Source organism: Sorex araneus, chromosome 2, assembly GCF_027595985.1.
Source record: "Sorex araneus isolate mSorAra2 chromosome 2, mSorAra2.pri, whole genome shotgun sequence".
Classification (NCBI taxonomy): domain Eukaryota; kingdom Metazoa; phylum Chordata; class Mammalia; order Eulipotyphla; family Soricidae; genus Sorex; species Sorex araneus.
Window position 1 is genome coordinate 232125936 of NC_073303.1, and position 21309 is coordinate 232147244.

Consider the following 21309-nt stretch of genomic DNA (forward strand, 5'->3'; position numbering starts at 1 on the left):
TGGGGACCCACAGATGGGAAGGGCCGCTGAGGGTATGAAAGCATCTACACAGGGGAGGGGGGCGGGGAGGAAGGGCCTCTTGAGACTGCAACAGGGCAGTTGGGGTGTGTCCCAGAGGTGGGCAGGGGTGGGGGAGGGGCAGGATTGAGATAGGAAAGATGATGGGTAAAGATCTGGCCTTGCCCGTGGCTGGGTCAGTTATCTCCCAACACTGCATGTGACCACCCCTGCATGTGACCATCACTGCCAGGTGTCCACCCCTGCAAAAAAAGAAAAAAGAATGCTAGGGATAGAAGGTTGTCCAGGCTGCCCTTGGAGCTGGTGAGGCAGGTGGCAGAGCAAACCTGAATAGTGTCGGGGGGGGGAGCGGTACCGGGTGACTGCGGGTTTGTGCCAAAGTGGCATCTCCCACAGGTTCTTTGTCCAGAACTCCAGGGCCAGACCCTGAAGCCATGGCCCAACCTCAGTCTCCCCATTTATAAAATGAGCACAAGGATGCCCCGCCCCACAGGCTTGTCAGGAGACATCACAGGAGTTCCTGCTTTGTGCCCACCACACGTAGTGGACATTCACACACAAACGTCCCCCTCTTCCAGACTCCCAAGTGTCAGGGGAGGCGTCTGTCGCTTTAAATTATGCAAATTAACTGCGGGTGTTGGAAGGAGGGGTAGGGAGGTAGATGAAAGGAAACCTCACCTTCGTCTCGGCCAATCAGCACGCTAGGCCGGAGTTGCTGGCGGCCTGAGTGGCCCATCGGCGGGTGGCGACGACTCCCAGAGCCCGCCCCGGCCCGCGGAGCCGGCACGGAGGTGGAGCCAGACTGAGCCACGCCCCGGGGCGGAGCCGGCCGCCGCGCCGCAGCCGCGCAGGGAGGGCGGGGCGGGCTCGGGTGTCCGCGGTGGAGCCGCAGGTGGCGGCGGGCGCGGGGTCGGCCGGGCCGGGAGGTGAGTGCTGTCCCCCGCGGCCGGCTGTCCCCCGCGGCCGGCTGTCCCCGCGCGGCCGGCTGTCGCTCGGGCCGCACCTGCGCGGGGCGCCCCGCACTCCGCGGGTCGCAGGGGGCTGCGCGGTGGGGCGGGGGCGCCCCGGGCTCCCCTCCCCCGCCGCGGCCATGGGGTCCGCGCAGCGATCGCCCTCAGCCCAGACCCGGCGTCTGCTGGCCTGGACGCGGCGCACGCAGAGGGGCGGCCACTACGGAGACCCCTCCCCAAACCCCTTTATTCTAAGCCTGGATGCTGCGGATCCCAGGGGCGCTGGCACGGGGCTTGGTCCAGTGGGGGACCCAGGAGCACAGCCCTGCCCCGGGTGGGGCTAATCCACCCCGCATTGTCCCTCTGGCCAGCTCTGGCCTGCAGACCCCACCCCATCCGCGCCAGTGGGGCAGATGGACCTGCTCTTTTTTTCTAGGCCTGGGAGGGGCACGGGGAGGGGGGGCGACCTTTTTCCAGCCCCTCTGGCTGGACAGGGTGAGGGCCCTGCACTGCTTTCACTGGTCTCGCCGCTGCACCCCAGGGTGGGGGTTCGAGAGGGTCTGTGTGGGGATTGGCCAGTCTGGAGCTGGACTGTGCGGAGGTGGGCTGTGTGGGGGATCCTTGCTTGAGGGGGGCAGCAGCGAGCATCTGTCCTGGAATTAAAATAAATCGAGGTAAATCAGGCTCAGCTGTGAATGGGGTGCGGGGCTTGTGGGTTGGGTTGCCCCTCCATCTACCTCCATCCCTGTCCTCCTCTGGGACCAGGCTCCAACCCACCTGCCACGCTGTGACCTTGGCCAGGTGGTGACCCGCACCCTGAGCCTCAGTTTCCTGCTTTGGAAATGAGGCTGGGGGTTCCTGGGTCTGTGTTCTAGATAGTCCCAAACCTGTCCCTGCTTGTCTCACACAATAGACTCCAGATTTCAGAGTCTAAAAGTCTGCTGGTTGACCGAAGGGGCACTGGGGGGGCGGGTGCAGCAGCCGGGGTCAGGGGCAAGCGACTGGGGTCTGGGACTGAGTGGCCAGAGTCTGGGGTGAGTGGCTGGAGTCTAGGGGAGCGCAGTGGGGGTCTGGGGGTGAGCGGCCCAGGTCTGGGGCGAGTGGCTGGAGTCTGGGAGTGAGTGGCTGGGGCCTTGGGGTGAGTGACCAGAGTCTGGGGTGAGTGGCCGGAGTCCAGGGGAGTGCAGTGGGGGTCTGGGGGTGAGCGGCCCAGGTCTGGGGCGAGTGGCTGAGTCTAAGAGCGAGTGGCTGGGGCCTGGGGGTGAGTGACCAGAGTCTGGGGGTGAGCACCCAGGGTTGGGGATGAGCGGCTGGGGTCTGGAGCAAGTGGCCGGGGTCTGGGGTGAGCGGCCGGGGTCTGGGGTGAGCGGCCGGGGTCTGGGGCTAGTGGCCGGGGTCTGGGGTGAGCGGCCGGGGTCTGGGGCGAGTGGCCGGGGTCTGGGGTGACGGCCGAGGTCTGGGGTGAGCGGCCGGGGTCTGGGGCGAGTGGCCAGGGTCTGGGGCAAGCGGCCGGGGTCTGGGGTGACGGCCAGGGTCTGGGGTGAGCGGCCGGGGTCTGGGGCGAGTAGCCGGGGTCTGGGGCTAGTGGCCGGGGTCTGGGGTGAGCATTCAGTCTGGGGACGTGTGACCAGGGCCAGGGGTGAGCGGCCGGGGTCAGGGCTGGGAGCTGGTGCCGGGGATGAGTGGTTTATGACTCTGGAGATGACCCACACTCTCACGCTCCTGTAGGCAGTGTGCAACTCGGGGTCTGAGTCTCGGTTTACGTCCTTCGGAAGTGAGTTGCTGGGTGCCCCCGGCAGGGGCGGTGCCGGCAGGGGTAGATGGTAGAACCTGTTAGCTGGATCAGGGGTGTTCAGAGGCGAGGCGGGGGTGTGCCCTGCCCTGACCCACATACCATCACCCACGCCGGGGGCAAGCTGGTTCCTGGGCCCGGCTGGGGCTGGAGCACGGGGCAAGCCCCAGCCCGGCCCAGTGCCCAGGCCTGGTTGCTCCAGCCTGCCCAGGGGTCCAGGGCAGTAGCTCCCAGTGGTGACCCACAGAAGGTGACCACTGGGGCCTTCTGGGAGTTCAGAGAAGACCGTGGGAGGCCAGGTGGGCCAGAAATGCAGACGCCGCCTTTATGGGGCTAAATGACTATTCACTGTCATAAATGGGGTCACAGCTTACCCAGAGGGGTGCTTGGGGACTGGGGAGCCCCCAGGCCATCGGAGGGGCCTGGGCACGAGACCCCAGTGGGGGAGGACGTGGCCTCTGCAGCCCCAGGACTGGGCCAGTTTCCCCACTGTGCTGAAGACCAAGAAGGGTCTGGACAGCCAGGGCCAAGCTGACCCCTGAGTTCGGGGACTCCAGCACCCGTGAAGAGAAATGGATGTGAACCCACGTGAACCCACACCGGCACGGCTGGGTACAGCTGGTACAATTGGGGTCCATGGAGCTGAATGCCTGATGGTTAGGACCCTGGGGAACCCCCAGAGGCTCAGAGGTGGCCCATGGTCACCAGGGAGGGGTCAATCCTCACTGTGCCACCCCAACCTCACATGCTGCTTCTCTGGCCCCAGAAAGGGGGGGGGCTGTGCCCTGAGGGCTCCTCGACTGGGAGTGGGGGGTGAGGGGCAGCTGTCTGTGTGGCCTGGCCGCCCTCGTCCCCCTCTGGCTGGTCCCCCAGAGCCTCCCGGTCAGATGCAGTGACCCCGACGGTCACGCAGGAGGCTTTTAGGGCCCACAAAGGTGTGAACTCCCTGGTAGAATCGGAAGCTGAGAGACATGGGGAGGTGGGACATTTGAACTTATAAGATGGAATTTTCTGGTCTTCACCCAGACACCTGAGAAACGCAACTGGATTCCCTGGGACCTTCAGCCATCCAGGTGGGGTCCCCAGCCATCCAGGTGGGGGAACTGAGGAACCCCCGTTCCTCCAAATGGCCTCTAGTCACTGACAAGGGGGTGGCCAGAGGGGCTTGGCCTGGACCTGCCACTCTCTCCTGACTGTGGTTCCCAGGGGGCCGGGTCTGCTGGGCGCTGTGTGGTGGGGGTGGGGTGCTGTGGGCCAGGGAGGAGGCTGTGGCGGTTGAGGTGGGCGGGGCAGGCTCAGCTTCCGGCCCCCACTCTGGGGATCCGCCTGGTGCCGCCGGAAGTGGAGGGGTGCATGTGGCGGGTTCCTGAAACCCACGGCCCGGCCAAGGGGCCCCAGCCCCTCTTTCTGGTGAGTTGTGGCCCCCCTGGGGATGGGGCGCCCCAGTCCGCCATGCTGGTTTGGGGAGAGCTGCAGGTGTGAGCCAGGCTGTGGCCTGCCGGGGGAAGGGGGCCGGGGGACCTTCTCTCTGCACCCTTCTGTCTGTCTTTGGCAGTTGAGGTATGGAGCCGATAACAGGACAGGGTGACCCCGGGGCAAGCCGGAAGACCCTCCCCAGGCCTCCGTCTCCCCATCTGTAATCTTAGCCCCAAGCCCTGCTTTCTGGCCAGCGTGGGTGCCCGAGGATGTGTCCACATGGCAGCTCCGGCCAGCTGCTACCCCCGTGCTGTCCAGCTGTCCAGGATGGCTCCCGGGTGCCCACTGACCTTGGGATGGACTTGCTCTCCGGCGTCCAGAGCACTGAGGGGGGTAGAGAATCTCTGGGTCCAGAGCGTAGCCAGGCGGGGCATGAGCATGTCAGGGCCCCGGCAGCGCCCAGCACTGGGCCCATGTTGGTACCTGGAAAAGTTTTCATGCCCGAACATCCCGTGTTCCTGCACACCCCCCCACAACGGCCCTTCTGACGCTGTTTCCTCCGAGTGGTCTGTGTCTGACCCCGTGGGACTGGAGGTGTGTGTCCGTGTCTGGCTTGGTTAGACTGTGGGGCCCTCGAGGGCCCTTCAGGGAGCAAGGGAGGTGGGGTGGGACATCTGTCATTTTTCTGACCAGAGTGAGCACATGCCAGAGCAACAGGACAGCAGGAGGGTGTTGGCCTTGCACACGGCCAGCCCAGGGTTAGTCCCCGGCACCCCAGAGGGTCCCTCGAGCCATACCCGGGGGAATCCCTGAGCACAGAGCCAGGAGTCAGCCTGGAACACTGCTAGGTTTGGCCCCCACAAAACAAAACAAAATATTGGTGACTACAGAGTGAGACCAGGGGTGCCCGAGACCCACAGAGGTCGAGAGGCCGGGCCCAGGGCAACTCACTGTTGGAATTAGGGAAACTGAGGCTGCCTGCTGGGTTCTGTCCTGCTGAAGTTTCAGGCACCCCGTCCCGTGATCACCCACACTGGCCCTGCTGCACTGCGTCTCCGGGCTCCCAGCTGCCCGCCTGCCCGCAGGCATGAATAATGGATGAGCCTGCAGGCTCCAGTGACCAGCAGGGCTGGAGAAGGATGTGCCAAGGGCGCGGGTGTCCTGCCCTCCCCGAAGCCTGGCCCGGCCCGCTGCAGGGAGCCCCGGAGTTCCCAGGCTGGCCCCCCCGCCCCCTTTCAGGCATTCCTCTTGTTTTACAGATGGGGAAACTGAGGCACAGCTCTGGACAGTGACTCAGAAACCAGGTGAGCACTGGCTTCTGGGGGTGAGGTTGGGCCCCCTTGGAGCCCCATCACTCCTGGCGTCCACTGCTCACTGGGCCCTTCTCCTGCAGAAGCTGTCCAGCCTGCGGCTGAGCCCTGCATCCACTCAGCTGGCCTAGGACTCATCATCCACTCACCTTCCGGCCGTGATCCTAGTAAGCGGCTTACCCGAGGGGCAGGTCACTCAACTTCCCATTTGTGAGATGGTCCAGAACTTTCCACACGGGCTTGCCTCTTCCACCTAGCCCCGGAGTAACAGTGAACTCGTATTCATGCTTAAAAACCCCACCTCCTGTGCTCCTGCGCGTCGTCCAGGCCCTTTGGGTCTCATATCCCATTATCTAAAGTAACTCTGACTCTGGGACTGGGATGTCTGTCCCTAGAGGGGGACTCCGTGGGGCTGGCTTGGGAATGAACCTTCCAGCAGGCTCCGGCATGCTCCTAGCCCCACCCACTCCATCCCCGCAGCTTCCCCTCCTCAGCTCCCATCTGCCCTTGTCGCCATACAGGCCCGAGAGAGGAACCGGTGGGGCTCTGCCTGGCCACCAGCATGTCGTACTTTGGGGAGTACTTTTGGGTAAGTGGAAGCGACAGGGCTGCTGGAAAGGCTTGGGGTCCTTTCCTGCAGGTGTGTGTGGGGGGTCCTGGCAGCCAGTGGAAGTCTGTAGAGGTGGAGGCGGAAATGAAGTGGAAAGCTGGGGGGACTCGGGCTGCACCCCCATCCCTCATGGGCCTGGTGCATGGGGGTGAAGCTGGAGAATGGGAAACCGAGTCTCAAAATGGGGCCTCTGCCTGGGCCTGAGCACCAGGGTCCACCGCCATCCCCACAGGCGGCTCCTGTTCTCCCAGCCCCGACAGTGCAGACTTCCAGGGACCCCGCACCTCATACTCTGGGCTGGCTATCACGGCCTAGGACCCTGGGGGGTTGCAAGACCATCTTCACTCACTCGTCTGTTCACCCACTCACTCATTCACCCATTCACTCATTCACTAGTTCATGCACTCACTCTTACATCCATTCACTCATTCACCTGTTTATCTATTTGCTCATTCATTTATTCACTCAGTCACTCATTCACCCATTCACTCATCCATTTATTCATTCACTCATTCATTTATCCACCCACTCATTCATCCATGCACCCATTCACTCATTCATTCAGCATTCATCCATTTACTTACATTTCAATCACACATTAATCTGTTCACTCATTCACCAATTAACTCATTCACCTGTTCTTCATTCACTCATTCACCTGTTTATTCATTCACTCATTCATTTATTCACATGTTCATGTATTCACCCATTCATTCGTTCATCTTTTCTCTGTTCGCTGTGATCACACCCCCCCAGTCCACTCTGAGAGATGCTGAGGTCCCAGAGACACTTCACCATACCCTGCTGCAGAGGCGTCCCAGGCTGGGGGTCCAGAACAGCTGAGCTCTTTGCTGTCTGTGCTGTGGGCTGTGGAGGCCTGGGACATTCCTGGGGCAACACCAGCGCAGAGCACCCAGGAGCTGAGAAGAATGTGCTTGAGGGCACGGACCCCTCCTTTAGGCCAGCAGAATGGGGAGAAAGCCCCTTCCTCTCACTTTGCAGGCCCAGAGCTTTCCGTTGCTAGGCAACTGGTTGCCTCTGGCAACAAGCCGGTCCCTCCCCAGCTGGGGTTCCTCTTACTGGCTCTTGCTTTCTTAAAGGGACCGCACTACTTGCCTCACCCTGGGCGTGGGGTTAGGGCGGTGGGCTTTGTCTTCATGTCCTCCCAGGGGTCCGATTCCCCAGACTGGCCTCCCTGGGGGGCTTTGCAGCCCCAGCGAGTGCCAGCACCTCTAAGCGCTGAGGGAGCCCACGCAGCGGGGGCCGACGTGCTGCTTTAAGCATCCGCCCGCCTGCCCACGTTCTGGAACGCTGACAGCCCGCACCTACATAGATTTAAAATTTCTTTTAATGGCACAAGGCACCGACATTTATGTAAAATACTTTTTAATTGCACCAGGCATGCAGGCTGGGTGCAGAAAATCCAGATCAGCAAAGAGAAAATAGAAACCACCCCACCTGCCCTGCCCCCAAAGACAGCGCATGCGAGCAGGGAAGGGCGGGGGCCTCCCACATGCCTCTCCAGGCCTCAGTTTCTCTGTGTGCCTTAACTGGGGCAGCAAAGTTCCATTTTCCCAGTGACAGGGAGTCCCACTTCCTTTCATCCATATATGGATGCCCAGCTCTGTGCTGGGGGATGCTGGGCCCTCCCGGGAGATGGAGCCAGACCTACAGCAGCGAGGGCCAGGAGCAGGAGTGGGAGGCGCTGGGCTGTGTCAGAAGTTCCTTTGGGGCCAGGTGCAGATGAGGGGGCCCGGAGGAGACAGGGCCAGTTACAGCCATCTCGGGACCCTCAGCCACCTGCCCTCAGCCTCTGTGATGCCCACAGTGCCAGGTCTGGGAAGCTGGCCAGGCTGGCGGCACGTCCCCTGTGGTGCCTGGTGCGGCCTGCCCTGGGATCTCCTGGGTGGGCAGGCGGGGCGCAGAGCAGTGGAGTCTGTGCTGGACCCGCCTCCCTTGTCAGGACCTTGGAAGCCCTGGGCTGTCCGTGTCCCAGAGATGCAGAACCCAATGGCACCCTCGTGTGGGAGCTCTGGAAGGGCCGGGGGTCCTCTGGAAGGGCTGGAGGGGCCGGGGGTCCTTCTGGAGCTGGGAGGAATGTGGGCTGGTGAGCTAGGTGGCAGGAACAGGACAATGAACACCAAAGCTAAGGGACAGCAGCGAGGCACGAGGCAGTTGGAGGTAAGGCTGGATGGGCAGGTCTAGGCTAAGGACCCTGGACCTGAGCTGATGGATGGCAGGGGGTCACTGATGATCTGGAGGGGGAGAGACAAGGGGACCCCAGAGCCCAGGGTTTCAGGATCCACCCCCAGCTGGCCTCTGTTTCACTGTCTGTGCCACAGGGACCATCTGGCACAGCTTCTGCCTGTGTCTCAGTGAACCCCTATCCAGAAAGGACTGCTGAAGCACGGCCAAAAGAGTGGTTTGGGGGACGATGCCAGGTGAACAAGACTTGACTCTCTGGGCCCCCCAAGCTCATCACACAGCCCTGTCTGGTGCCAAGGGTCCCGTAAGGGGCGGTCCAGGCTCAGACAGGCTCCCAGCCTTGAGCAGGACCCAGCTCCCCGAAACAGCTTCAGCTACTGCCCATTTCTCCCTGTGGGGATGAAAGCAGCTCTCAGTGGTCCAGTTAGAAACTTGGTCAAGGTTGTGCTTTTAGGAAAATGATTTTGGAGAAGAAAACAGACATGAACTGCCAAGAAAATGTTCACGAGTTGCACAGGTTAGCAAAGACTAGGGGAGCCTGGGGAGACTTTGGTCTAAGCCATCCTGAGGCCTCCGGGGCTGGCTCCCTGCCCTGTCTTAACCAGGAGTCACAGAAGGCTCAGAGAGGGGAAGTGACTGACTACACAGAAGTGACTTACTACACAGAATCACCTACTGGTAACCCAGCACCAAGAAGAAGTCACTGGTCCCTGAGAAAACTGTGATAGTGCACTCTGGGGTGGTCTAGATAGATGGGGGTCTCCATGTGGAGAACAGAACACACAACTTTTGGACTTAAATAACAGGGGCTGTTAACTTTTTAAAAAAATGGTGGGAAATTGTGGAGTGAAATGACCTTCAGGGCTAATGTGATCCAGCCATGTAGCTTGACACACTTGTAAACTTTGAGTTCTCTCAGGTTCAACTTCTTCAAAAGTTCATAGATTCTACTTGACTTCAGATATCTGCAGGAGCACACAGTTCCTCGTTTTCAGAAAGATGCAGACAGAAAAACAGGAGTGAGATGGAGGAAGTCAGGAACTAGGGAAGGGGAAGAAAGAGGGAGGAAAGATAAAGAACCAGTGAAAGAGAAAAATCTCTCCGTTTCTAAGACAACCCCCCCCCGCCCGCTCCCCAACCCCCCCACACACTCCCATCTGGTTGGACCAATTTGAACTCCAGGCATCAGTCCCAGTGGGCACAGGGAAATGTCAGCCTCTGATTGGCTCAGGCCAGACCCAATCCCTGCCAATCAGGGGACTTATGCCAGTGGTCCAGGCCCGTTAGTAGGCAACTCCTCTCCTGCCATCCTCAGACCTCACCTGCATCCCCCTGTAGGGCGAGAAGAACCATGGCTTCGATGTCCTGTACCACAGTGTGAAGCAGGGGCCGGTCTCCACCAAGGAGCTGGCCGACTTCATTCGGGAGAGGTGAGTGCCCTGCGTTGGCCAGCTCCACACCCCGCCAGCCTCGCCCAACACCTGCTCTGCCACCTGGCTCCCCCTCCCACTCACGGCCACCCTGCTTGGGATCCACATTCCTGGGGGACCCACATCCCTATCCACCCAGTTCCCTGCAGCGGGCTGGACCCGGAGCCTCGGGTGGGCAGGGTACTACTCTCCAGCTGCTGTGAGTACCAGTCCCCGCTTCTGAGGCCTAAAGGGAAGTCCCAGGAGCCTACCTGCCCTGCAGCCTGGGGGCGTCCCATAGCTGTGCCCAGAAGACAGTTTCCCACGGCCACCCCGGGCTGCGGCCCCTCTCCTTGCTGCCCTCACGCACAGCCCCACCTCAGATGTTTCACATGGGGAAACTGAGGCCCTAACTTGTTCCCTCTCACCCAGGGCTACTATCGAAGAGACTTACTCCAAGGCAATGGCAAAACTTTCCAAGCTGGCCAGCAACGGGACCCCCATGGGGTAAGTGGGCCTAACCACCAATGGGACTCCTACAGGGTGAATGGGCGTGGGGGGCCTGGGATCTGGCGGCAGTGTCCCCTCCTGGGTGAAGAACAGAAAGGTGCCTCCAATGGTGGGGCTACTTGGACCCAGGCGTGAGAATCATTCATTCATTCATTCATTCATCAGACCCTTTTCTGAGCAGCTGTTGTATAGTAAGCACTGCTGTGGGCACCCTAGACAGATCAGCCCTTCCCACTGTACCCCAGAAAGGGTGACAGACACAGCTCACCCTATGCCAGGTCCTGTCCCGAAGCAGGGCCTCGGGGAGGGACGTGAAAGCATCTGAGTTGGGTGCTGTCCAGTGGGGGTATCTGAGGATGGGCTGCCGGCGAGACTGCAGCACCTTTAGGTTATTCCAGGGCGAGCTGGAGGCTGGTGTGGCCGAGGGGCAGACAGAGGGGTGACCCGGGCACTTGGGAGTGGACGTGTTGAGGTGTGGCTGGGGTTGATGGGGCAGAATGGGGGACACAGGGGGTCTCCACTGAGGGGAAATGGCCCCCGGCTTCGCTGAGTCCCGGCTCCTACTGCATCAGAGCGAGGGTTTGTGTTCTTCATTTGCTCGGGCCCAGGGCTGGCGTCAGTCCCCAGGGTCTCACTTTCCTCATCCTGAGAAAGGCTCATCGGGCTTAAATGAGTTCAGAGTGGCCCCGGGCGGCAGGGCAGGTCACCAGCCGTCAGGCTGCTGGGCCACGGCTGACCCTGCCTGTCCCCAGGACCTTTGCCCCGCTCTGGGAAGCCTTCCGAGTGTCCTCGGACAAGCTGGCGCTCTGTCACCTGGAGCTGACGCGCAAGCTGCAGGACCTCATCAAGGACGTGCTACGCTACGGGGAGGAGCAGCTCAGGGCCCACAAAAAGGTGGGTGACGGGGCTGGAGCAATAGCACAGGGGGTAGGGCGTTTGCCTTGCATGTGGCCGACCCGGGTTCGATTCCCAGCATCCCATATGGTCCCCTGAGCACCGCCAGAGGTGATTCCTGAGTGCAGAGCCAGGAGTAACCCCTGTGCATTGCCAGGTATGACCCAAAAAGAAAAAAAAAAGGTGGGTGACATGTGTGCCCTGACACTGCCCCCTGTGGCGAGGACCTCAGAGGGGGCTGCTCCCGCAGCCCGAAGCCCTGGTCCCCCAGAAGCCGCTTGGATTCAGGAATGTAAAGTTCACCTCAGCCCATGGCCACCCTGCTCCAACCCTGGGGTGGGCAACAGTGAAAAGCTTACAAATGTGACACCTAGAAATTCATTCAGATTTAAAGCTACTAGGTTGGGGCAGAGACACAGTACTGCGGGGAGGGCACTTGCCTTGCATGCGGCTGACCCCTGACAGATCCTCAACATCTCAAGTGGGGTCCCCTGAGCACCACCGGGTGTGGCCCCAATAAAAACAGAGGGGAAGAAGGGAGAGAGAGAAGAGAGAGGGAAAGAGAGGGGGAGAGAGGGAGAGAAACGGAGAGAGAGACAGAGAGGGAGAGAGATGGAGGGGGAGTAGAGAGAGGGAAAGAGAGAAGGAGAGGGAGAGAGAAGGAGAGGGAAAGAGAAAGAGAGGGAGAGGAGAAGGAGAGATGGAGAAAGAAGAGAGAAAGGGGGAAAGAGAGGGGGAGGGAGAGAGACAGAGAGAGAGAAGAGAGGGAGAGAGCAGCGAGAGGGAGAGAGAGTGGGGGGGAGAGAAGAGAGCGGGAGCGAGGGCGCTCCCTGAGTTCGGTGATAATTGAGCCAAATGAGCAGCTCGTCCCTCCGTCCCAGAAGGCGCGGCACTCGGCACTGGGGGTGAAGGGCAGTCAGAGACATTTGTCCCCTGCACACAGTGCAAGGAGGAGGCGGTGGTCACCCTGGACGCTGTGCAGGTGCTCACTGGGGTCAGCCAGCTGCTGCCCAAGTCACGCGAGAACTACCTGAATCGGTGCATGGACCAGGAGCGCGTGCGCAGGGAGAGCGCCAGCCAGAAGGAGATGGACAAGGTGCGTCCGGGCTGCGGGAGGGATGCCCCCCAGCCTCCCAGGAGGCCACCTGCTGGTGGGTGACACTCAGGGCACACCCCCCTCTCCAGCCTGCCCCCTTCCGTCCCCCCAGGCAGAAACCAAGACCAAGAAGGCAGCAGAGAGCCTGCGGCGCTCAGTGGAGAAGTACAATTCGGCGCGGGCTGACTTTGAGCAGAAAATGTTGGACTCAGCGCTGGTGAGACTGGGGCATCGGGTCCAGAGCCTTCTAGATCCTCACTCCCAGGGGCTTCGCAGCAACGGCTAGAGCTATTGTGGGGAAAGTGGGAGCATGGGTTGGTGCCTGCCCCAGAGCCGCAGAGCTCCAGGAGATACTTTTCTGGCCAGATACCCCTTCTGAAAGCTCTGGCAGTCTGCCTACCAGCAAGCATAAGAGCAGATTCGCGGGGCTGGAGCGATAGCACAGCGGGTAGGGCGTTTGCCTTGCATGCGGCCGACCTGGGTTCGATTCCCAGCATCCCATATGGTCCCCTGAGCACCGCCAGGAGTAATTCCTGAGTGCAGAGCCAGGAGTAAACCCTGTGCAGAGCCAGTTGTGACCCAAAAAGAAAAAAAAAAAAAAGAAAAAAAAAAAAAGAGCAGATTGGCATTTTAGGGCCAGGAAGCAGATTATCTTTCTCATTGTGCAGTGCGGGGACGGTCCAAGTGATAGAAAAGATAAATCATAGGGGGCAGAGTTCAGTTCAGCTCAGAGGGAACTTGCCTTGCATGTGGCTGACCCAGGTTCAATCCCCGGCACCCCATTTGGTCCCCCAAGCCTGCCAGCAGTAACCTGAGTGCCGCCTGGTGGCGCCCAAAAACAAATAATGAAAAAAAAATAGAAAATTTTATCAACTGGGGCTGGAGCAATAGCACAGCAGGTAGGGCGTTTGCCTTGCACGCGGCCGACCCGGGTTCTAATCCCAGCATCCCATATGGTCCCCTGAGCACCACCAGGGGTAATTCCTGAGTGAAGAGCCAGGAGTAACCCCAGGAGTGCATCGCCAGGTGTGACCCAAAAACCAAAAAAAAAAAAAAAATTTTATCAACTGACAGATTTATAAGTGGAAGAAATGGAACCTTTCCTGAGGCCTGCCAGCCCGGCAGGGTCCAGGTGTCTGGCAGAAGTTGTGCTTCTCTGTGCCTCATCTTTTTTCCCCCCATGTTTGCTGCTTCCCTCACGTGTGGTGTATGTGTATGTTGGCCACCAGCGCCCAGACAGTGCTCAGGAGTCCTGTGGTGTAGGGCATCAGAACCAGGACTCCTGGGCAAATCAGACCTCGGCCTTCGAGGTGCCAGGCAGGCTTCTCATTGGCTTTTTTTTTTTGGGGGGGGGTCAATCTGGTGATACTCAGAGGTTATTCCTGGCCGTGCTGCCGGTGATTGAACCTGGGTCGGCAGCGTTCCACGCAAACGCCCTACCGGCTCTGCTATCACTCCGACTCTAGCTTTTCATTAGCTCTTGCCCTGACCTATCACTGAGATCAGACGCTCGGCGCATTCCTATTGGCCCGCCTCAGTCACGGCCTCCCGCCCCTTTCCTCATCTCTGCAGCGCTTCCAAGCCATGGAGGAGGCGCACCTGCGCCACATGAAGGCACTGCTGGGCTCCTATGCCCACTCGGTGGAGGACACCCATGTGCAGATTGGGCAGGTGAGCTGGGCGGAGGCCAGGGAGGAGGCCGGCAGTCCCGGCCACCCGCTCACCTGCCCGCGCGCCCCGCCCAGGTGCACGAGGAGTTCAAGCAGAACATCGAGAACGTGAGCGTGGAGATGCTGCTGCGGAGCTTCGCCGAGAGCAGGGGCACCGGACGGGAGAAGCCGGGTGGGTCGGCGTCTGCACGGCTCTCCCTTGCAGTGCCCTGGCCGGCAGGGCAGCTCCTAAGCCGGGACCCTATTTGGGAAGCAGAGCTGGGAGCGCGACTGCTCTGAGCCTTGTGGTTCCCCCCTGGACAAGTGGGATGAGCACCCAGAGCGTCTGAGGCACACGGTGGCGCCGTGTCAGTGCCGGGCCTTCGCCCCCAAATGCACCCCATCACTCAGGTCGCTGCCGCCCCCTCCCACATGGCCCCACACTGGGCCATCTGCTCCCCCTACGCCTGGGGCCCCTCATGAGAGCCCCAGCTGCTCATCCCAATCACCCAAGCGAGCCCAGTGCAAAGACTCAGGCTCTCGTCGCAGCCTGGGGTGATGATGGTGCCCATTCTGCCCTCCCCTCACCCCTAAAAGCATCTCCTTTCTGTCTCAGGACCCCTGGACTTTGAGGCTTACAGTGCGGCCGCCCTGCAGGAAGGCAAGTACGTCTGGACCTGGATGCCCAGGCTGGACCGTGGGCCCGAGGGCGGTAGGTCCGGAGGGGAGGCAGCACCCCTGGCTCAGACGTACCGCCTTCTGTCCTCAGCGATGAAACGCCTGCGCGGATCCAAGGCCTTTCGCTTGCCAGGACTGAGCCGACGGGAACGGGAGCCTCCTGCAGCCGCGTGAGCACCCTCGCTTGCCTAGCTGCCCTGATGCTCAGGGAGACCCCTGCCCTCTGCTGGGCTGGCTGAGGCTCCTCCCCGGGGAGCTGCCTGATAGCACCCCTACTTGGCCCTGCCCCCAACCAAGCCCCGGGGCCCTGGTCCGAGGACAGTGTCTGGCCCCAGGGGAGCAGGGGAGGCCCTGGGTTGGGCCCAACAGCTCTTTCTTCCCCCCAGAGGCTCCCTGGACGCTGACCCAGGGGTGAGTGCTGGGCCGGCTGTGGGACGGTGCGGGAGGTGTTCAGACTCGACTCCAGGTCTGGAACCCGGAGAGAAGCCACAGTGCTAAGCTCAGGGCTGGAGGGCTGGCGGGCTGGCGGGAGGGGCCCAGGTTCAAATCCCACCTGGGTTGTGTGGGAGGGGCTGGTATGGGCTGGTGTGCCCTGGGCTTCCTCGTGGGTGGGGGCATGTCCCAGTCCCCAGAGACATCAGAGGGCCGGGGAGTGGGGGCCGGTTCCCACATGGCCAGCAGAGACCTAAGGCTCAGCCACCCTGTACTCACAGATGTGCCCAGAGGTGGATGAAGAAGGCTTCTCCATCCGGCCCGAGGCAACCCAGAACAATATCCTCTGTCAGCTCCTGGGGCAGCAGTGGGAATAGTGAGGACTAAGATCTGCCCCGCTGTGGAAACCCCTCTCTGTGTTGTACCCACTGGGATGGCGAAGTTGTGTGGGGTTTGGGAGAAGAGAATGACCCACCGACAGGGGAGTTTAGGAGGGCTTCCTGGAGGAGGGGGCACCAGTCTCGGGTTTAGCAGTGGATAGGATTTCCCTGGTTTAAGCTTTAGGAGAAGGTGGGGAAGGCTAAAACAGTGCCAGGTTCCAGGGTGGCAAGTGACTGTGCAGGGCCACTGAAGCTGTGTGGAGGAAGCAGTATAGCCGGATTTGGGGGGGATAAATTGGGGGGGAGCTGAAAGATCTGCAATTGGCCCCTTGACTATGGTGCATGTGCGGCCGAGCCCTCCCGCTTCTCCTCCAGCGACTCAGACTTTGACGACGAAGAACCCCGCAAGTTCTACGTGCACATCAAGCCCGCGCCCGCCCGGCCCCCCACCTGCAGCTCGGAGGCAGCTGCAGCTCAGCTCCGGGCCACAGCTGGCAGCCTCACCCTGCCACCAGGGCCTGGGGTGAGCTGGGGTACAGGGAGGGGTGCAGCCGTCTGGGCTGCTGGAGCTGCTGAGGAGGGGCGGGGCTGCGGGAAGGACGGGGCTGCTGCGGTGGGCGGGGCTTCTGAGGAGGGGCTGTTGCGGGGCTGGGCTTCTGGGGCGGGGCTGCGATATGGGCGTGGCCTCAGGATAAGGGGGGGTCTGGAAATGGGTGGGGCTGCTGGTAATAAGCCGGGCTCCGTGACCGGGAGGGACTGCTGGGGTGGGTTAGAGTTGCTGGCGGGGAGCTGATGGGACTAAGTTGGGCTTGGATTTTGGTGGGCAAAGCTCCTGGGACTGGGTGCAGCTTCTGGGTGCTGGCCAGGGCTGCTGGGACTGTCGGAACTTCTAGGGCCAGTAGGCCTCGTCTTGATGCCCACCCTTCTTTGTTTGTAGGGCACCATGAAGCGCCATCCCTCACGTGAGTCTTATACTCAGAGGTGCTATTTGAGGGGCAGCCGGGAAGGACACCAAGATCAGGATTTAGCTGCTGCATAGGAGTGTGCTAGTCAGGGCTGAGGGCACTGTGTGAGGTCTGTCTGCTCCTCCCACAGGAGACACCACTGCAAAGCCACAGAGGCCTCGCTCTGCCCCCAGGACTGGCAGGTGGGTGATAGCAGGGCACAACGGGCTGCCCGAGTGGGCCGGTGGGTGCAGACCCACCCAGCCCTCCTCTGCGGCTTCCCCTTCCCTCGCCTGGCAGGGAGTTGAGAGCCTGCGGTAAGGGATAAGCACACATTGGCCGCCTGCTGTGTGCCCGTGTTCCTCTGGGATCCGCAGGCAAGGCAGGGCACACACTGCGGCTCAGGGCTCAGGCGCGGGCCGGTGCAGAGAGGGGGAGGGGCGGGGCCCCTGGGGGCCGGCAGTTGAGTGCTGAGAGGGTGGGGAGTCGGCCGCTCGGCGAGGCTGAGCTGGGAACAGCGGCTCGTCTGTGTGCCCGGCCCAGCGGTCCGGAGAAGCTGCATGCCGAGGAGCCGGCGTCCAAGAGCCTGTTCGGGCCGCCCCTGGAGTCCGCCTTCGACCAGGAAGACTTCACAGGTGATCCGAGAGGGGCCTGGGGGCGGGGCCGCGGCAAGGACGAGATGGGCGGGGCTGCTTAGGGGCGGGGTCTGGAGCGGCTCCCCCTGACTCGGTTTCCCCCAGGTTCCAGCAGCCTGGGCTTCACCTCCAGCCCTTCGCCTTTCTCTTCCTCCTCACCCGAGAACGTGGAGGACTCGGGCCTGGACTCCCCATCGCACGTGGCGCCCGGGCCCTCCCCAGACTCCTGGGTCCCGCGCCCCGGCACCCCGCAGAGCCCGCCTGCCTGTAGGGTGCTGCCCCCCGAGGCCAGGGTGCCGCGACCCCCGCCGCCACCGTCAGACTCGCCGCAGCCCTTCACGGGCTACTGGGGGCTGGAGGCTGGGGCTGGAGGAGGTGAGTCCAGTGCCCGACCCCCGAGGCCGCCGGGGAGGGTGGGCGAGGGCACCGACATGACGATTGCCAGGCTCAGGGGTGAGGTGCGCGGGCTTGAGCTGAGATCGGATCCAGGGGAGGGGGGAGGGCAGAGGGCAAGCCAGAGCTGTGCCTTGGGCCCAAGGGGTGAGACTCTGAAGTGCCGCAGGGGACAGAGGGCATTTAAGAGGGTTTGGGGGTGAGGGCAGGGAGCGACATCCGGGCCTGTGGAATGTGGCTCCGAGGTCCTGTGGGAGCGTGGAGGGAAGAGAGGGGTCTGAATAGGGGCTGGGCTGGGGACAGGTCCGGGCTGTGCCTTCAGTTGGGGAGGAGGGTGTGGCCAGCGTGTGCCGGAAAGGGCGGGAAGCGCTGAGGCGTCGGAGAAGGGGCGGGGGCGGCTGGGGAGGGCGGGGCTCTGATGCAGCTACTCCCGGGGTCCCTCCTGGGAGGTCCCCGCTTTCCCACCCCCATCCCCGCCCCCGTGCTGCAAGCCCCGGGGCTGTGCTGGCTCTGGTGGGCCGGTGAGCATCCTTGCACCTGTCTTCAGAGCCCCTGCGGGCGCCCACAGAACCCCCCGCCCGGGAGGGCCTGGCCGCCCCTCCCCGGAGACCGCGCTCGGCCAAGGCGTCCTGCCCGCTCACTCGCAGCAACGGGGACCTGGTAAGGAGGGAGGCCTGGCGGGGGGGCGGGCGCTGCGGGAAGCAGCCTCATCTCAGCCCGTCCTGCCCTTCCAGACCCGCTCGCTGAGCCCCTCCTCGCTGGGCCCCGCAGCCCTTGGCGCCGCGGCCGAGCGGCCCAGCTTCCCAGCCCAGCCGGGCCACGGTAGGTGGGGACCCGGGGGCCACTCTGCTCTGGCTGACCCTGTGGGGGGAGGGGCGCCCCGGAGCCTGGGTCCCCCTCACGTACCCACTCTCTTCCCCACGCCCCAGGAATCTCCCGGGGCCCAAGCCCCGTGGTCCTCGGCTCCCAGGACGCCCTGCCCGTGGCCACGGCCTTCACCGAGTATGTGCACGCCTACTTTCGCGGCCACAGTCCGAGGTAGGTTGGGGGCAGTGAGGCTGCTGAGGGCGGCCAGCGGGGGACAGGGACAGGCGTGGTCAGATCTTTGTTGGGGGAGGGAGGATGGGGACGTGGCCAGGTCTTTGCTAAGGGCAGTTAAGGGGAGGCTGGAGCCCAACCCAGCGCCCTCCCCACCCCAGCTGCCTGGCTCGAGTGACCGGGGAGCTGACCATGACCTTCCCTGCGGGCATCGTGCGTGTGTTCTGCGGGACCCCGCCCCCGCCCGTGCTCAGCTTCCGCCTGGTTCACGCGGCCCCCATCGAGCACTTCCAGCCCAACGCGGACCTGCTTTTCAGGTATGTGGGCGGCGGGCGCGAGCCCCGTCCGCTGCGTGGCCCCTGCAGGTGGTGCCCACTGACCCTCCCGTTCCTGCCCTCCTGTGTGCCCCACCTCCGGGGTCCAGCTGTGCTGGGAGGGACCTACATCCCTGGAGAGCCCTCGGGGAAGTTGGGATGCGTCGTCGCGAGCGGTGACGCCCCCTGCGCCCCTCAGTGACCCTTCCCAGAGTGACCCGGAGACCAAAGACTTCTGGCTCAATATGGCAGCGCTGACCGAGGCGCTTCTGCGCCAGGCTGAGCAGAACCCGGCCGCCTCCTACTACAATCTCGTGCTACTCCGGTACCAGGTGGGCCAGGCCGCCCGCAATGTCCATGTGAGCTTTGCGCGCGTTAGCAGGGCCAGTCCCAGGCACCAGGCCCCCTGGCACCAGGCTCGCTAACGGGCTGTTGGGATGAGGCGCGCGCCTGCCCTCTGCCGGACACAGGTAGTAGCACAGGTCCCATCACGCGGCGGCGGGGGCGGGAGGTTCACGTGCGCCCCCTGCTGACCGAGGCTGAGTCCGGCGTGCAGGCTGGAGAGCAGGAGCCCAGCCATGCTCTCCTTCCTGCCCCCCTCCTAGTTCTCACGCCCGGGACCCCAGTCGGTGCCCCTACAGCTGAGCGCCCACTGGCAGTGCGGGGCGACCCACACGCAGGTCTCCGTGGAGTACAGCTACCGGCCGGGGGCCACCACCGTGCCCACGCCCCTCACCAACGTCCAGATCCTACTGCCCGTTGGGGAGCCTGTGACCAATGTCCGCCTGCAGCCGGCGGCCACCTGGTGAGGACGTGGGAGAGCCCCCAAGATTGGGGGATCCCCAGGCTTGGCCTCGATGCAGCCCCTGAATGGGGTCAGCCTCAGAACACACAAGACATCCGGCCTGCACTGCTGTGCGCCCCCCCCATCCCAAGGGGGGATCTTGGCGGGGAGGGGGCGCTTAGGCTGGTCCTGCCTGTTTCTGAAACCAGTCCCTGCTGGCACTCAGGACCTGCCTGTGAGAATCCAGCCGGGAAAAATGAAGTGAGGGAGGGGGAGTTCCCTCTGGATTCACATGGGGAAACTGAGGCGGGGCGTGGGGGGAAGGCTGGCTCCCAGAGGCCCTCCAGCTGTTCTCTGATCAAGCTGCCTTGATGCCAGGAACCTGGAAGAGAAGAGGCTCCTGTGGAAGCTTCCAGATGTGTCTGAGGCAGGGGGTGAGTGCAGAGGAGAGGGGTAAGGACGATTTAAATGGGCCATGTGAGCACGTGCAAGGTGGGGACAAGGGGTTAGGCACTGATGCAAACTCCTGGGCATCCCTCAGGGGACCGGGGGGTGCCCCACTGACCTTCCCGTCCTCAGGGTCCGGCCGCCTGTCTGCCAGCTGGGAGCCCCGCGCCGGACCCAGCACCCCCAGCCCTGTGGCTGCCCAGTTCACCAGCGAGGGGGCCACTCTGTCGGGTGTGGACCTGGAGCTGGTGGGCAGCGGCTACCGCATGTCGCTGGTGAAGAGGAGGTTCGCCACAGGTAGCACCCTGCACCCCACTACCAGCAGGGGTGGGGAGGGACTAGGGGGTGGTTTTGGGGCCCCGAAGGAAGACGTTTGGGGGTGCCCACTGCAGGGCATCCTGGTCAGACCTCAGACAGCAGCTCAGCCTTCAGCCTCCACCCAAGCTGCTGGTCAGTGGGCAACCAGGGGCGTTGGGGGGGGTCCGGCCCGCGGCCTCATGACTTACCTCCACAGGCATGTACCTGGTGAGCTGCTGACCCTCCAGCCCCGCCCCCAGCACTGCGACCTGGTGCTCCCCACCTGCCCTGCCCCACCCCCCACTCCAGGGAGAGGGCCCCACCAGCTCTCAGCCCGACTCGCCCTTCCCCCCCACCAATGCCCACCCAGGTCCTTGGTCTTTTAAACCTTCTTTGAGTAAACATTTATTTTCTAAAAACTCCTGGAAGAACCTCTTTTTGTGCTCCCAGAAGCTTCCTTCCCTCTCGTCCTCCCTGCCCCATCCAGCCTGCAGGGCATCAGAGCAGAAGCCAGGCGTGGACATCACCAGGGTCATCCCAAGGCCTGTGGGCTCCCAGGGGGCCAGGGGCAGGTGGGTGCCACAAGCTCTGAAACTCAGCTGGGATGTCAGGAAGATTCCACAGAGGGACATTGTACATGGGGCTCTGAGGTGTGAGGAGGAGTTTGCTGGCTGGGCGAGGGTGAGTAAGCCATGACTCAGGGCTGCTGTCATGTGGGGTGGGGGGAGCACAAGGTCCTGGTGTTGTGTGAATATTCTTTCTTTCTGTCAGGGGTGCAGAGATGGAACCACGAGAAGAATTTTAAAAATGGCTGGGGGGGGCTGGAGAGATAGCACAGCGGGGAGGGCGTTTGCCTTGCACACGGCCGACCCAGGTTCAAATCCCAGCATCCCATATAGTCCCCTGAGCACGGCCAGGGGTAATTCCTGAGTGCAGAGCCAGGAGTAACCCCTGTGCATCGCCAGGTGTGACTCAAAAAAAAAAAAATGGCTGGGGGGCTGCAAGCTCGCTCTGACAGGGCAGTGGCGAGGAAGCGTCCCACGGCCTCTTATTTCCTATCTTACGTACACACGTCTAATGCACTTAGCACAAAGAAATCATTGGCGGG

The 21309-nt window shown here is 62.5% G+C and overlaps 1 protein-coding gene across 2 annotated transcripts; it reads left to right on the forward strand.

Annotated features, from left to right (window-relative positions):
* The first annotated feature begins 851 nt into the window (after positions 1-851).
* FCHO1 (FCH and mu domain containing endocytic adaptor 1) lies at positions 852-20630 on the forward strand. Of its 2 annotated transcripts, XM_055128046.1 has the most exons (29): positions 852-944; positions 5436-5480; positions 5570-5653; positions 6008-6075; positions 9640-9731; positions 10143-10217; positions 10973-11114; positions 12058-12210; positions 12323-12427; positions 13783-13881; positions 13956-14052; positions 14476-14520; positions 14629-14707; positions 14924-14948; positions 15251-15308; positions 15694-15872; positions 16287-16311; positions 16445-16496; positions 16837-16928; positions 17034-17303; positions 17869-17981; positions 18056-18143; positions 18251-18359; positions 18521-18676; positions 18873-19005; positions 19279-19478; positions 19836-19891; positions 20037-20201; positions 20419-20630. In XM_055128046.1, exons 4-29 carry the CDS (start codon positions 6049-6051, stop codon positions 20439-20441), a joined length of 2658 nt encoding a protein of 885 aa, XP_054984021.1. In that variant the 5' UTR covers positions 852-944; positions 5436-5480; positions 5570-5653; positions 6008-6048; the 3' UTR covers positions 20442-20630. The 2 variants fall into 2 exon arrangements, with proteins under 2 accessions (XP_054984021.1, XP_054984022.1); XM_055128047.1 differs by lacking the exons at positions 5436-5480; positions 5570-5653; positions 6008-6075 and having other exon boundaries at positions 906-944.
* Positions 20631-21309: the final 679 nt, after the last annotated feature.

Excerpts from the sequence above, each read along its gene's own strand:
- FCHO1 (XM_055128046.1), top strand. The coding sequence starts at position 6,049 with ATGTCGTACTTTGGGGAGTACTTTTGG. Across the intron at positions 18,144-18,250 it reads CCCAGCCCAGCCGGGCCACG|GAATCTCCCGGGGCCCAAGC; the intron begins GTAGGTGGGGAC and ends CCCACGCCCCAG. Across the intron at positions 18,677-18,872 it reads AACGCGGACCTGCTTTTCAG|TGACCCTTCCCAGAGTGACC; the intron begins GTATGTGGGCGG and ends TGCGCCCCTCAG.